The sequence below is a fragment of the Symphodus melops genome (assembly GCF_947650265.1).
Source record: "Symphodus melops genome assembly, chromosome: 14".
Lineage (NCBI taxonomy): Eukaryota > Metazoa > Chordata > Actinopteri > Labriformes > Labridae > Symphodus > Symphodus melops.
Window position 1 is genome coordinate 2832803 of NC_136704.1, and position 15812 is coordinate 2848614.

Genomic DNA, 15812 nt, shown 5'->3' on the forward strand with positions numbered 1-15812 from the left:
TGTGTGGGCTCGAACCTCCCCAGGGAATGCAGCTGTGATGAGGTGGATGGGTGGCAGTGGATGACAAAGGTCCTTTACAAAGTGAAACCAGGGAGGGGCACGTTCAGGGGGAAGGCACCAGTGTGCAAGGTGTCCAGGGCCAAAGGCATGATAGTACAATAGTAAATTCGGGATGCCCAAACCTCCCTCTACAACCGTTTTTTGTAATTTCGATAAATGAAGCCTTGGACGCTTACTATTCCAGAGGAATCTATTAAAAAGCACATCTAGCTGCTTGAAATATTTTAGGGGGATTCTGATTGGAAGTGCCTGGAGAAGGTAATAAATCTTGTGTGCACAAGTCATTTTCAGTACATTAGCTTTCCCCCATAATGATAGGAATAAAGGGACCCATCTTACAATATCTGCTTTGAGTTGGTCTAGCAGGGGGTCCATGTTGACTTTAGCTAGGTCAGGAACTGCTTTTATTAAAAGATCCCATTTGGATCTCATTGTCCATGTTTTCTGGTTTTTGATTGGATGTCTTCACCTCTCAACAGAAACACAACAAACAGGTATGACAACATCACCTGCAAACACCTGATCCGTCCAGGATCTCCTGATGTCTACCAGCTGACACCAAAGAAAGAGAAGATTGGGACCATAACAAGAATGACTCTTGGTGAAAGAGATCCAACTAAAGTACACAAAAACATCCTGCTTGTGGGAGAAACAGGATCAGGAAAATCTACTCTGATCAACGCTCTGGTCAACTACGCCATGGGAGTGACGTGGAACGACAATGTCTGGTTTGAGATCGTAGAGAAGGAGGAGAAGGAAAAGAAGAAAGATCAGTTTGATAGTCAGACATCAGATGTGATCGTGTACGAGCTCTTTGGATTTGAAGATAAAACTCTGTCCTACTCTCTGACCATCATTGATACTCCTGGATACGGAGACACAAAAGGGATTGAACATGATGACGACATCACAAATAGATTATCTGACTTGTTCGGCTCAGGGGACGGAGTTTCTGAGATGAATGTCGTGGGTCTGGTGATGAAAGCGAGCGAGAATCGCCTGAGTGATCGTTTCAGGTACGTCCTTGATTCAGTGACGTCTCTGTTTGGAAAAAACATGGAGAACAACATTGTCTGTCTCATCACACACTCAAATGGAATAACACCTGAAAATGTTCTTAAAGCCCTTGAAGTAGCAAACATCAAGTGTGCCAAAGATGAAGAGAATCAGCCTGTTCACTTCCTGTTTGATAACCTTCAAAATAAAGAAAGGACGAACACAAAGAACAAAAGAGCCCTAAAACATGCATATGATGTATCAATGGAAGAAATGTCAGAGTTTGGAAATTTTCTGTTAAAAACGGCTCCACAACAGCTGAGGACAACTGTGGACGTTCTGAACGAACGCATCAGACTGAACGCCTCGATCCAAAACCTGCAAGAGAGAGTTGAGCTGATTGAATTAAAACAGAGAGAAATCCAACAGACTCAGAAAGCCCTGAAGACACATGAACAAGAGATGAAGAGCAACAAGAACTTCACTGCAGAAGTTGATGAGCCTTACAAAGTTAAAGAAGATATCAGCAGGGGTGGAATGAGGCTGTTGTTCTATAGCGGAGCTGTGTGCTGTACAGTCTGTAAGGAGAACTGTCACTACCCTGGATGCTCGATGGCCTGGTATCCCGAACACTGTCAGGTGATGAGTAAGGGTCGCTGCACTGTCTGTACAGGGAAATGCCCTGCGTCTGATCATGTGAAGGAAAGGTGGAGATATGTTCAGAAGACAAGTAAACGTCAGATAACTCTTCAAGACGTGAAAGAGAAGTATGATCAAAGTAAAACAGACTGTGAAGAGAAAACAAGTCTTCTGGAAACACTTCAGAAGACAATGGACAAACTTAAAGAGGACAAAGCTCGATGGTTGGAAGAGTCCTATGAGCATGTTCTCAGACTGGAGCAGATCGCTCTGAATGTTGATTCTCTGTCCACTCTTGTCCACTTGGCCTTCCTGATTGAAAAGATGAAGGAGAACGGAGACACAGAGAAGGTCAAGAAACTGGAGGAGATGAAGAGTCGAGTGAAGGGATCCACAACAGCGCTGCGGTACAAGTTCGGTAAACTGGCTGTAGCTGCTGGCAAAATGTTTCAGTAAGTGAAGAAGATCATTTTGAGAAACTCTGATTTGAACATCGTTTTCTTGTTGATAGAAACTTTAAATCCTCAGAAAGATTTAATCATAATATTAATGTTAGACATGAAATTAAATGTAATCACATTGTAAATCTAAAATTCCTTCCCCAGAAATATTTGCCCACATCAGGAATGAAAGCTTGGGACAGAGATATATCCAGAATGGGACAAGAATTAGACTGGGATGCAGTTTGGGTAAATGTTCCTGGTGCTTCTAAAAACCTAAATCATCAGTATATTCATTTGAAATGATGTCTGAGAGCATATCTCACACTGAGAATCAGACATTGAATGTGATTGGTACCTGACCTGTATTGTTCATTCTGCTCCCAGAGAACAGTTGACTCTTTTATACATGTTGTATCCGGGCGTGTTACTCTCCAAAAACCAATCAGAGTAAAACTAATTATAACACGATGTAAAGAAACATAACTGGAACAAGACAGATCCTCACCAGGTACAGGCTCAGTGACCACAAACTAGCAAACAGGAAGACACAAGAAACCATGACAACCAAAAGAAAACAGACCATGTGGTCAGGTGAGGTGGACACAGAGATGCACGTTCTCCTACATTGTAAACGAACTGATGAAAGGAGGAACTTTTATTTGATCAACTTGAACTCTGTTATCACAGACTACAAAGAGCTGAACACACACACACACACACACACACACACACACACGCACGCACACACACACATGCAAACACACTTGTGTTAATCTTATACATATGCTTTAAAACAAAACATTATTATTAGTACTCCTGTTAAAATACTGTTATTATTAGTTATTATTGTTACTTTTGATTTGTTATTATTCATGGTTATTATTATTGCATTATTTGTTCTTTCATGCTTTGGTAATATATTTACATATCCAAGCCAATAAAGAGCTTTGAATTAAGAGAGAGCAGAACTTTTAAGGCAGGTACACAGGGCTTCCAGGTAAAGTCTGTGGTTCTGGTCGGTACTGCTCGGAGCTTGTTGAAGGTTTTGTTGTCAGATTTAACATGTTGAACTGGTGGTGACCAGTTGGAGACAGACAGTCAGTCAACAAGGCATGAAGAGGGCGTTTATAGAAGTCTCTTCTCATGTTACGCCTGTACCATGTTTCCATCAAGTCGTGGTCATTATGAATGCGTTCAGAACATAATGATGAAAGAATGTAAACATCCCATTTGTGTTTCCTCAGCTTCAAGTTTTCTGCTTTGTGTAAAAAATATAATACTGCTGCCACCTGCTGGTAAGGAGTGGTATTGCTTGTTTGCAGTAGGCTGAGATCAGTTTGAACACAGCAGTCGTTTGCGATGCAGCTCGTTGTCGTCAGTTTAAAGGTTAGCAGCTTTTAGACAGTAAAATATCTTTTGACGGTGAATCAAACTTTAACTTTTAAAATCAAGTTTTCTTTGTTTTGATTTTTGGAGAAGTTTCTAAATGTGTGTTTGAAATCAAATATTTAGCCGACATAAACGTTCTGATTCATGTTGATGATATTTTCAGTGATCTATGTTTTATATGTAATCTAATCTACATTTATTGAATCTGTAATAATGTGTTTTTGAGGAATCAGTTTGCTCAGCATGTCTTCATCTCATCTGCAACTTTCTGTTTTTATTCTTCAATAAAATATATTTTTATCAATCAGACGGCTTCGTTCTATTCTGACCACAAAGTCAAAGATTCAAAGAGTAAACCAACACGACCATTTTAACTGTTTTTGAAAAAATATTTGATAACTAATAGACTGTTTAAAGCTCTGCTGATAAGGATTCGATGGTTCAACAGCTTCATTTAAAGAAATTATCATAACTCATTGACAGTCAAACCTGAGCTTCAGATTTTGCAGTCAATGATGTCATCATCATTAAGACATTAATGTGATCTTTGCCCAATGAGTGACGGTCAGACCACCACAACAACCACAATCTACACATCTGTCAGACCACCACAGCAACCACAATCTACACATCTGTCAGACCACCACATCAGATACAATCTATGAGGATGGAGAGTAGACAGAGGAGAGGAGGAGGTCATGTGTGACTTTAAGGAGGACTGTTTCAGTGCTATGCTGGATACACAATCCAGATTGAAATTGTTCGTTGAGGGTGTTGTTAGTGAAATGTGAAATGGGGAATTAATTTGATTTGGGTGGCTACATCATGTCCAAGGATCTCAGAGAGGAGTCCAGGTTTCTTTAGGGGGGGTGATGGCAGCCAGATTGAGAGACAGAGGGACAGTGGAGGAGCTGAGAGAGGAGTTTATAATTCTAGTGATAACAGTTTAATGAGGGAGGATGGGATGGTGTCTAAAATGCATTCGGAGGATTTCCTGGTTGAGATGATTTTTGACAGATCAGCTTGGGAGATGGGAGAACATTTTGAGAGAGGAGAGGTATTAAGAGGAGTGGAGGGCAGGGAGGAGGCATGGGACATATGGAGACAGAAAACCAGTCACACTTACATTCACACCGAGGGCGAATTTAGAGTCAGGAATTAAAATAATGAGTGTTTGAACTGTGGGAGGAAGCTGGAGTACGAGAAGAGAACATACGCTGACCCTAACCCAACCAGGAACCTTCTTGCTGTTAGGTCACAGCACTGCTCAACCATGCAGCCCCAAGACAGTCATCTGTGTTAAAGGAAGTTTTGTTACTGTGATGTGTTCATCAGGCCACTAGATGGAGACAGTGATTCAAAACCTTGCTGCTTGGTGATCAGACCACCATTTCAAAGAATTATTTGCTGTACATTTATTCGTCTTTAGAACAACATTAAACAAACGTTTTTAGACACGGAGTGATGAATAAGTAAGAAATGCACACAAAAAAGCTGATTAATGGCTTTTCATAGATAAACAGTTACACAAGCTTGTTGAAAATTTAACAAGATCAGCAACAAAATATTTTGTTGCTTTTGAGAGAGAGAGAGAGAGAGAGAGAGAGAGAGAGAGAGAGAGAGAGAGAGAGAGAGAGGGGAATGACCTGCTGAAAAGGAACGACAGGATGGATTCAAACCCAGGCCGACAGCTCATCACCGCTTTCAATGACCCAAACTTCAACTTTCACTTTTCAAAAAAGGAGCCAAAAGATTCATGTGAAAAGAATCCATTTATGAAACATTTAAATCAATTACATGTCAAAGAAAAGGGTCTCTGACTGTTGTTGGCCTTCTTGTAGTCCCTGGAAGGGGTGCTGGACGGTGTGCTCCGACTGGGGACTCCATTGTTCTACTGGGGGACTTCAACGCTCATGTGGGCAACAACAGTGAGACCTGGAGGGGGGTGATTGGGATGAACGGCCTCTCTGATCGGAACCAGAGCAGTGTTCTGTTATTGGACTTCTGTGCCAGTCACAGTTTGTCCAAAACAAACACCATGTTCAAGCACAGGGATGTCCATAAGTGCACGTGGCACCAGGACACTCTAGGCCGGAGGTCGATGATAGACTTTGTGGTCGTGTCATCTGACCTCCGGCCGTGTGTCTCGGACACTCGGGTGAAGAGAGGGGCTGAGCTGTCAACTGATCACAACCTGGTGGTGAGTTGGATGCGCTGGCAGGGGAGGAAGCCGGTCAGACTCGGCAGGCCCAAACGTGTAGTGAGGGTCTGCTGGGAACGTCTGGCTGAACCCTAAAAGGTACTGTCTCCTGGGGTCAGACCTCTGTTTCGCTCCAAGTTCTGGTGGATTCTGGAGCAGATGACAATTTTATTGACTCCTGTTTTGTTTCCCAGCACTACTTACCATCTGAGCCTCTTCCCAGACCTAAGGACATGTTCGCTCTCAACAGTAGACTCCTCGCCCGTATCACTCACCACACTGGCCCTATCATCTTGGTTATGTCCGGTAACCATCATGAGACCATTTCGTTATTTGGTCTTCCACATCACCACTCGTGTTAGGCCTCCCCTGGCTTCAGCTCCACTGCCCACCCATAGACTGGTCTACGCTAACCATTACTAATTGGAGTCTGTTCTGTCATTCCCACTGCTTACACTTTGCGATACCCACCACTGCCACTACCACACCTAGCCCTCCAAAACCGGTTGATCTGTTGTCCATTCCATCTGAACATCATGACCTCCAGGAGGTTTTTAGTAAGGACCGTGCTTTATCACAGCCGCCTCACAGACTATACGATTGTGGTATAGACCTTCTCTCCGGTGCGTCTCTACCGTCCAGCAGACTTTACAACCTCTCCAGGCCTGAAAGGGAGGCCATGGAGAAGTACATTTCTGACTCTTTAGCTACTGGACTCATCCGCCCTTCTTCCTCTCCAGTAGGGGTGGTATTTTTCTTTGTAGAAAAGAAAGACAAGACTTTGCGGCCCTGTATTGATTATAGGGGACTTAATGACATCACCGTAAAGAATAAGTACCCTCTTCCTCTCATGGACTCTGCCTTCGGCCCCCTCCACAAAGCCACCATCTTAACCAAGTTGGACCTCCGAAACGCCTACCACTTGATGAGAATTAAGAAGGGAGACGAGTGGAAGACTGCATTTAATACACCTTTGGGGCATTTCGAGAACCTTGTAATGCCTTTTGGGTTGACTAATGCCCCTGCCGTCTTCCAGGCACTCATTAATGATGTTCTCCGCAACATGCTCAACAGGTTTGTATTTGTGTACTTAGATGACATCTTGATTTTTTCCCAGTCACTTCAGGAGCATGTCCAGCACGTTAAACTTGTGTTGCAAAGACTATTAGAGAACAGACTCTATGTAAAGGCTGAAAAGTGCGAGTTTCATGTGTCCTCAGTCAGTTTTCTTGGTTTTATTGTGGAGAAGGGGAAAATCAAGACCGACCCTACCAAGGTTCAGGCAGTGGCCGAATGGCCCACTCCTACAACAAGAAAGCAACTTCAAAGATTCCTAGGATTTGCCAATTTCTATCGAAGGTTTATCCGCGATTATAGTAGAGTTGCTACACCACTGACCAAGCTAACCTCGGTGAAGGTTCCCTTCATTTGGTCTTCTGCAGCAGAAGGGGCTTTTGTTAAATAAAAGAGTTTATTTTCTTCAGCTCCTGTTTTGTCTCACCTTGACCCCTCTGGTCAGTTTGTTGTTGACGTTGATGCCTCGGACTCTGATGTTGGGGCTGTTCTCTCCCAAAGCTCTGCCGCTGATCAGCAAACTTGCATCCCTGTGCCTTCTTCTCCCGACGTCCCACTCCCGCTGAGAAGAATTATGATGTGGGGAACCGTGAGCTGCTGGCTGTCGTGTTGGCTTTGCAGGAGTGGCGGCACTTGCTGGAGGGTTCAACTCATCCCTTTGTGGTATGGGCAGACCACAAGAAAACTCTCCTACCTTCATTCTGCCCACAGGCTCAATCTACGCCAGGCTCGCTGGGTTCTGTTCCTGGGATGCTTCAACTTTACCCTCACTTACCGCCCAGGCTCTAGGAACGTTAAGCCTGACGATCTGTTTCGGCAGTTTTCTCCACCTGTTGAGGATGTCTCGCAGTCCTCTTGTGGGGTGGGGGCAGCTCATTGGGAGGTTGAAAGGTTGGTCCAGGAGGCCCAAGGGAATCACCGGACTCCTGTGGATTGTCCGCCTGGTCAGCTGTTCGTTCCTCCGGCTGCTAGGTCGGAGGTTCTTCAGTGGGGACATGGGTCCAAGATCGCCTGCCATCCGGGTTTTCATCGGACCCTGTGTCTCCTACGACAACGCTTCTGGTGGCCGTCCATGTCAGCGGACACTAAGGAATATGTTTCAGCCTGCTCAGTTTGCGCCTGCAGGTGTCACACCATGCTGTATCTGGTCTGCTTCGTCCCTTCCCTACTCCTCACAGACCTTGGTCCCACATTGCCGTAGATTTCGTCACAGGCCTACCTCCGTCTGAAGGTAATACCACCATTCTGACTATTGTTGACAGATTCTCTAAGATCTCGCACTTTGTTCCCCTGTCTAAGTTGCCTTCTGCCCTGGAGACGGCCTCTCTGCTCACCCTGCATGTTTTTAGACTCCATGGTATTCCTCAGGACATTGTTTCGGACAGAGGTCCGCAATTCTTAGCGCAGGTTTGGAAGGCATTATGTCAGGTTGGGGGCGTTGGTCAGCCTGTCCTCCAGGTACTACCCCCAGACCAACGGCCAGACAGAGCGGACTAACCAGGACTTAGAATCGGCACTTTGTTGTGTCACTGCTCGGTTTCCTGCTTCCTGGTCCACCCATCTCCCCTGGATCGAATACGCCCACAATTCCCTGGTGTCATCAGCCACAGGTATGTCCCCTTTTATGGCAGCTAACGGTTTCCAGCATCCACTTTTTCCAGCTCAGGAGGTGGAAGTGGCAGTTCCTTCTGTTCAGGGGCATCTACGACGGGCACGACAGATCTGGCGCAAAGCCAGAGCTGTGCTCACCCGTACTGCTTTGGGGAACCAGTGACTGGCAGATCGTCACCGCACTCCTGCAATTACCAGCCAGGTCAAAAGGTATGGCTATCCGCTCGGGATCTCCCCCTCCAAGTGGAGTCCCGGAAACTGGCACCCAGGTACATTGGCCCGTATGAGATTGAGCGGGTTATTATTCCTTGCGTGGTCCGCCTAAGACTTCCCCCCTCGTTGAAGGTTCATCCTTCTTTCCATGTTTCACTCCTTAAACCTGTAAACTCAAGCACTCTCTGTCCTCCGGCTGAACCCCCTCCACCCCCCGGATCATTGACAATCCCCCTGCCTTTTCAGTCCGGCAACTTTTGGATGTGTTGAGGCGAGGCCGGGGCTTCCAGTATTTGGTGGATTGGGAGGGTTATGGGCCAGAGGAGCGTTCATGGATTTCTCGCTCCCTGATTTTGGACCTGTCGCTTATTAATGACTTTTATACTCGTTATCCTGACAAGCCTAGTAGGCCGCCAGGTAGGCCGCCAGTACCAGCCTGCCCTCACCTGCCTGCTCTTTTTGTTTTTCCCCGTTGGAACATTAAATATATTTTTGTGAAAACTATTTGGGTTTTTTGTCTGTCTCTACATTTTGGGGTCCGCCAAACGTAAACCTAACAATATTCTTATAACTATATATCTATACTCTCGTCAAAACTGCACAACATCTATTATACTTGTACTTATAACGTATTACTTTTAACGGTCAATACTGTTTACATAACCTTCTGATCACAAATGCCACTTTAAATTCATCACTGGTCACTTTAACATGCCATTTACTGCACAGTATAAATAAGATCTTTTTCATTGTCCGCTGAGTCCACTGTATATATCCCCGCCTTTCTACCTGGATTGTATTCATGTTTATGTTGTTATTTTATTCGATTTTTGACTCTTTGTTTTGATTCTGCACTGCTGCTGCTGTAACGCCTGAAATTCCCCATTGGGGATCAATAAAGTTATATCCTGTTCTAATATCCCCGATTTGAGATCGGAGCGGTCCCGACGAGAGCAGTCTTAACACACCGCACACAGCAGGATGATCTTCTAAGATTATCTTATGATGATCAGGGCGTCCTTAAGATTATCGGAAAGGGAGAATCGGGGCCAAAATCGGCGTAATTATCCTGCCGTGTGAACCAGGCTTTACCCAGATAAATGTTCAAAAACACTGAGGTGGATTTGTCCCCTTTAATATCTGATGATACAGTGAGGTCATGCTATGAATTAATTCAGTAGATATCTCACTGCCATGTTGCCTGTATCTATATTCTTGATTATTAATAATAATTAATATCCATACAAGGACACAGTCTGGGTCATTCTGCACTCTGATTGGATGAAACTTCATGACATTCTAGAACAGACGTGCAGGTGAGAATGCTCGGTTGCTAGGCAGCGTCTCCTGGTGCATCCTTTAAATCAAAACAACATTTGGACTCACTCATCATCCAAACAGCCAAGAGAAAGGTCACACAACTTTTATCTCGACGATTTGTCCCAAAAAGTTTCCGATTTGACTGAAAATTTCTTCATCCCGAGAAGAACGAAAGACTCCCAGAGGACAGAAAATAAACGAGCCACCGTCATGGAAAATGTGAGATTATAAACATTTTAGAACTTTTATTTGTTTTACTTTTAAATGTGTGTGGACGCTCAGTCATTAATGCTAGAATATTTACTACACGTGTACACGCTAAAGATGCACCAACACACGTGTTTTAGGCCTTCTGGGCAGGTTAGTAAATAATCTAACTCCACACGCTGTCAGTGATGCTAAGCTACGTCCTCCAGATGTAATATTGTGTTATAAAGTAAACACATCAACAAAATTAAGCATTTAAGAATACGTAAATATATTATTATAATTCTTATCTCAGCAGATTTGCAGGGACTTTACGTCGACTAAAATTAAATCGTTAAGGAGGATTTTATTTTGCATGAAGTCGATTATTTCCTTTATAAAGGCCCCTGATTATAAGTAATGTATACAAAGACTAGTTTTGTTTGATCTACATGATATAATCAAGTTGGTTATACTTGCAAATGTCATTGACAACATTGAAAAAATGGTGTAGTTTATACAAAGTTTAGTTTTGCTTAATCTACTTGACAAAATTACGTACACTTTACTTGGACTTTCTGTTTCATGTAAAAAAAAAAAAAGTAGTTTTAACAAAGAGTGATCTTGGGGTCGCCGTTGGCGCAGCGGCAGTGCGCGCGACCCCACGTATTGAGGCTCAGTCCTCGCGCGCGGGCGGCCCGGGTTCGCGTCCAGCCTGTCGCATGTCCCCCGCATGTCTCTCCCCACTCTCTCTCTCCCCTTTCCGACTCTATCCACTGTCCTCCCTCTATCAATAAAGGCAAAAAGGCCGAAAAACAAAAAAAAAACAAAGAGTGATCTTGCTTGATCAATATAAATAAATTATGCAAAAAGTAATTTTTTTTTTGTAAAGTAGATCTAGCAGAATATTTTTATCAGTGTAAGTGGAGCTTCATTAGCTGAATTTAGGGCTCATATTGAAGCGGTTGTTTTTATTTTGTGTACAACAGGTTGTAAAATGTGACTGAGTGTGATCAGACACACACATTCCTCCCAGAGTTTATAGATATGAGAAGTTCCTCTGGCCCGAGGTTTCTTTATTGAGAGCTTCTATATAATGACAGTGTTTGGCCTTTATATCAATGCTACGTACGAACACGTTGGACATATTCACAGCATCAACTCGAGTGTGCAGAATAACAAACAGAGGAGTTTAGAGCACGAGAAAAAACACCATTACACTGTGATTTCAGTTCCCACTCACAAATATGACATCCAGCACTTTTTGTATTGAAGGTGAACAAACTGAATTTTGCTGCTCTTTTATGTAAAGCTAAAAGACAGAGATCCAAACTCTCTGCCTCGTGTCATTTTAACATTTACATCATAGAGGTTTCATGTACGGTGTCTGTGTTGTTGTTGCAGTGTCCTGTCCACCTGAGAGACCATAACTACTGGAGGCGAAGAATCTCTGCACGCCGTGCGGAGAAGCCTGAAGCCAGCAGCACGAGGCCGCAGCCCTCTGCTGAAAACCTCCGTCAGAAGAGGAAGAGGAGCTCTGAGCCCCGTCCTCCTGCTCAACCTCCAGTGGAGACGGACTTCCTCTCCAGGCCTCTTTCTGCCACCATCCCACCTGCTGACCTGCCGGTGGCATCAAAGTTTCCCCGAAGCCTCCCGGCCTCCACCGAGGACCAGCCGAGCCCTCCTGACACGGGTCCTCTGACTGTTCACAACCGCTCAGTGGACGAGTTCCAGATCATCTACCATGAAGTGGCAGATGATCTCCTTCGGTATGTTTCCATAAAATAATGAATCACTCATTGCTAGAAATCTGAATTTTTGATTTATATTTAATTATTAATATTAACTGTATTGGTGTTCCCTCCTGTGCTCACAGATACAAGAGTGGCCGGGTTCGTCCCTACAGTTTAGACCTGGGACGTCGGCTCAAACAGAAGCTGTGGGAATCACTGGACCGTCCCTCTTTCACAGAGTCAGAGGACGAAGACGGACAGGTGAGTGTCGACGTGTCATACGGACGCGGCGTCTATCCTCCACTGTTTGATATCGACACGATTGGAGAGCCGAGTCCTGAACACTCGCCCAGTAAAAGAGCCAAGAAGTCAAACTAAAACGAAAGAAGATGCTGCATACAAAGACCAAAATGCAGCTGTAAATATTAGAATAGATTAATAGACTTTTAGTGACTTAGATTAAAGCTCTTAAATCAAGACTCCACCTTAAGCACCTCCTGGGATAAATACATTTGACAGCAAGCAGCAGGAGGATCTTCCATCCCTCTTAAAATCTAAACACTGCCATCAGTCCTCTGCTGCTAACACCTCCACCTGCACACAGCCAAATACAAATTCTCTACCTACAACCATTAGCTTTAGCTTAGCTCCACCTCCAAGCTCGAAGCTAGAACAACAATATTCACCTTATTGGTCAACTTGATACCTCTGCAAGAATCCTGCAGCTTCCTCCACCTGCAGGCTCTTACAGATAAGTGGATATCAAACCTCCAGCTAAGGAATCTGCATTAAAATATCACTACAAACTCCACCTGTAGATTCAAACAAATGACTCTAAAAGCCAACTTCTACACCAACTATGTCCTCTAACTCTTGTCTGCAACCTGCAAAGTCATCTTAGCTCGTTGCATCTGACAGAATCATCTATATTAATCCTCCATCTTGAAGCCTTTGCGAGCAGCCTGCAGTTTCCTCCACCTGCAGATACTGCTTGCTAAGAGCTACCATGACAACATCAAGAAACCAGTCTGCCTCCACCTGAGGATCTGAGGCCTCAAACTACAACACCAGTCTCTGATTCCTCAACCAAGCTTTACCTTCAACCTCTGTCAGAAACATGCAGCTTCCTCCACCTGCATCCTGGCAGACAGACTCATATCAAACCTCCACTGAGGGCCTTTGCAAGCAAATATCACCTCAACCTGCACAGGTGTATAACTGCACATGACCCTTGAAGCCAACTTTGACACCAGCTGTGTCCTCTAACTCCTGCAAGCAACCTGTAATGTCGTCTCTACTGGTTGCATCAGGCAGAAATATGCCACTAAGACTTCCACCTTGAAGCTTTTGTCAGCAACCTGCAGCTTCCTCCGTCTGCAGACAGACTGAGAGGAGCTTTATACTCTAACCACATCAAAGACTAAGACACAATGTAAAACCCAACCTGCAGCTTCCTGTCTGCAAAATAGAAAGCTGCACCCTGAAGCTGAACTTTTTAACTCTGCCAGTTCCTGCATTGTGTTTCCAACATGTTTAAAGAACTTATGTCACACATTTATGCCTTATTACATACATTATACACTTATGCCACACTATTTAGAGGAGTCAAGTACCGTCAGGATTTCAGACAGCAAGGTTCTGCAAGAGAGGGAATCCCAAACATCAAGGAGAAAGCAACAGCCGCTGCCTCAAGTAAGCTGCAGCCTCATCTCCTACTTTAATATTCAGGGAAGATTAGCATTAGCTTGATTATTACTGAAATGTGACTGCTGTTATTTTAGATATCACTTCCTGTTGTGGTCACTTTATGCCTCCTGCAGCAAAGTTTCTCACTCTTTAATGTCATGTTGGATGTTTTTTTACAGACCACATCCTCAACATGTCACGTTCAGAGAGGACAGGATCAGCTCTGTGGTTTCTGAGGCCGGCGTCACAAACAGCGTGTTCACCATGAGGAGCATCTTCAGCCAGAAACATCGAACTTTGTCAACACAATCAAAAACTAAAGTAAGTCACATATCTTAATAAAAACAAGAAAGTAACCAACTTTCTTCAACATTTTAGAAACTCACGAGCTTGGCAGAACTTTAACATTTATATGATCACATTTATTTCCAGTGTGCTCGCCTTGATGAATCTTCATCCCCTCCTCCTCTTCAACCATTAATTTACCATCACCGTCGCCTACACCTGCAGGAAGTGGAAGAAAGCTGCACTTTCGACCTCCACCTCAGAAATCTACTCGCTAAACCGGCCGCCATCAACCAGACCTCCAACTTCAGCTTTTAACGGTTAACCTGCAGAAACCTAAACACACATGAAGTCGATCAGACACAGTGTTCTGTTTTCATCAAGGACTTTTCAGTTTGAACACACTCGTTGTGTGTGTGTGTGTGTGTGTGTGTGTGTGTGTGTGTGTGTGTGTGTGTGTGTGTGTGTGTGTGTGTGTGTGTGTGTGTACCTTCTAACTCCGGAGCCCAAGCACTGACACCTGCTCTGGGCCCGTTGTTACTGCCTCACGCCAAAGATTAAAATGTCAGAAAAATAACTAAAAATGAAAGAATCCAGGTTTTTATTTTTACTATTCATGTTGAATTTTAAGTGTGGAAACACGTTTTAGTGAAAATGTGTGATGAAGGATCTTTTAGCATAACATTAATAAGTGTTCTCAGTTACAGACTTGTTCTGTTTGTGTTGATTTAAAGGAGTAATATGTAACTCTGACACCTAGGGCCTGATTTACTAAACGTGTGCAAACTTGATACCACAAGCAAAAAATGTGCGATGTGATTTACTAACAGCGTGCAGTGAGGATTGCGTCTTTCATATGAGCAAAACAACACGTATTGTCCAATAGTACGTTTGCCTTAATGAATATGCAAAATGAGGCGTTTCTGCCTCAGCGTGTAAAATACTTGGAGGAGAAAATGTAAAGAAGTTAAGCTAGTACACACAGTGTGATTTACCAAGACAGGCAAAAATTGCGGTGGTTGTGACGGTGTCTAAATTTAACACCTTTTAAAAGAACGTGCTAATCCAAGAGCCCCAGTGTTACGCACTGCAGGCTGCAGTTAGGATAGATAGATAGATAGATACTTTATTGATCCCGAGGGAAATTCAGGGCATCCAGTTGCAGTATACAGACAGGCAGGACACAAGACATTAGTTACAATACACACCCGCTGTCCCCCCTCCCCTCTGTATACAATAATCCCCCAAACAAGATTTAGCAGCCCCTTGTGACTAAGAATAAACATAATTATATGTTAAACCTGTGCAGTTAGCATTAGCAATTAGACTTAAAACTTATATAGTATGTACATAACCTGTGAGGAGAGAAAAACATGTGTTGGTTAAAAGAGACCTGTAAACAGTTAAAGAACCTTAGAAACAAAGTGCTGACCTATAGAAACTAGTTACATGTGCATGTACAGAGGTGTTTGAGATAGTGCCAGAGGTGTGAGTACAGTCATTAAACAGTCAATGCAGGAATGTAAATTCGCTCACCAACATAAAGGAGCAGTGATTAGCATTAAGTGTCCAAAACAATATGGTGAAACCAGGAGTGATTTGGGTGATTGCCGTTAAAGTACCCAACTATTGAGGAGCAGATTAGCATAAAGTGTTGAAGACAATAGAGTGAAACTTGACCTAATTAGGGTGATCCTGTCAACCATTACAGATGTAGCATAACACAACAGTAGGATGAAACCAGACATGATTAGGGTGATTATCATTAAAGTGACCAGTGCCCAGTAAGGTGACTATCAATATGCATTAAAGTGTCCAAACTGGGGGCTGACTCTGAGGTCAGCAGTGCAGATGAGGAATGAGAAAAGTGAAAAAATGAGTCCAGTGTTCACCGTGTGCTTCTTCCCTGCAGTGACAGTGAAGTGTTGTACAGTCTTATGGCCTATAGGGGGACAAAAGAGTTCTTGAGTCTGTCCG

General features: G+C 43.7%; 2 protein-coding genes across 2 annotated transcripts; both read left to right on the forward strand.

Annotated features, from left to right (window-relative positions):
- Nucleotides 1–519: 519 nt before the first annotated feature.
- On the forward strand, nucleotides 520–6089 carry LOC306835157 (uncharacterized protein; the record flags this gene model as incomplete). Its single annotated transcript, XM_079361584.1, has 2 exons — nucleotides 520–1695; nucleotides 5922–6089. 2 exons carry the CDS (start codon nucleotides 520–522, stop codon nucleotides 6087–6089), a joined length of 1344 nt encoding a protein of 447 aa, XP_079217710.1.
- A 3992-nt stretch (nucleotides 6090–10081) lies between these two features.
- LOC306835280 (uncharacterized protein) lies at nucleotides 10082–13100 on the forward strand. The gene is made up of 3 exons (XM_079361739.1): nucleotides 10082–10164; nucleotides 11536–11900; nucleotides 12008–13100. The coding sequence occupies exons 1-3, from the start codon at nucleotides 10156–10158 to the stop codon at nucleotides 12240–12242; spliced, it is 609 nt and encodes a 202-aa protein (XP_079217865.1). The 5' UTR covers nucleotides 10082–10155; the 3' UTR covers nucleotides 12243–13100.
- Nucleotides 13101–15812: the final 2712 nt, after the last annotated feature.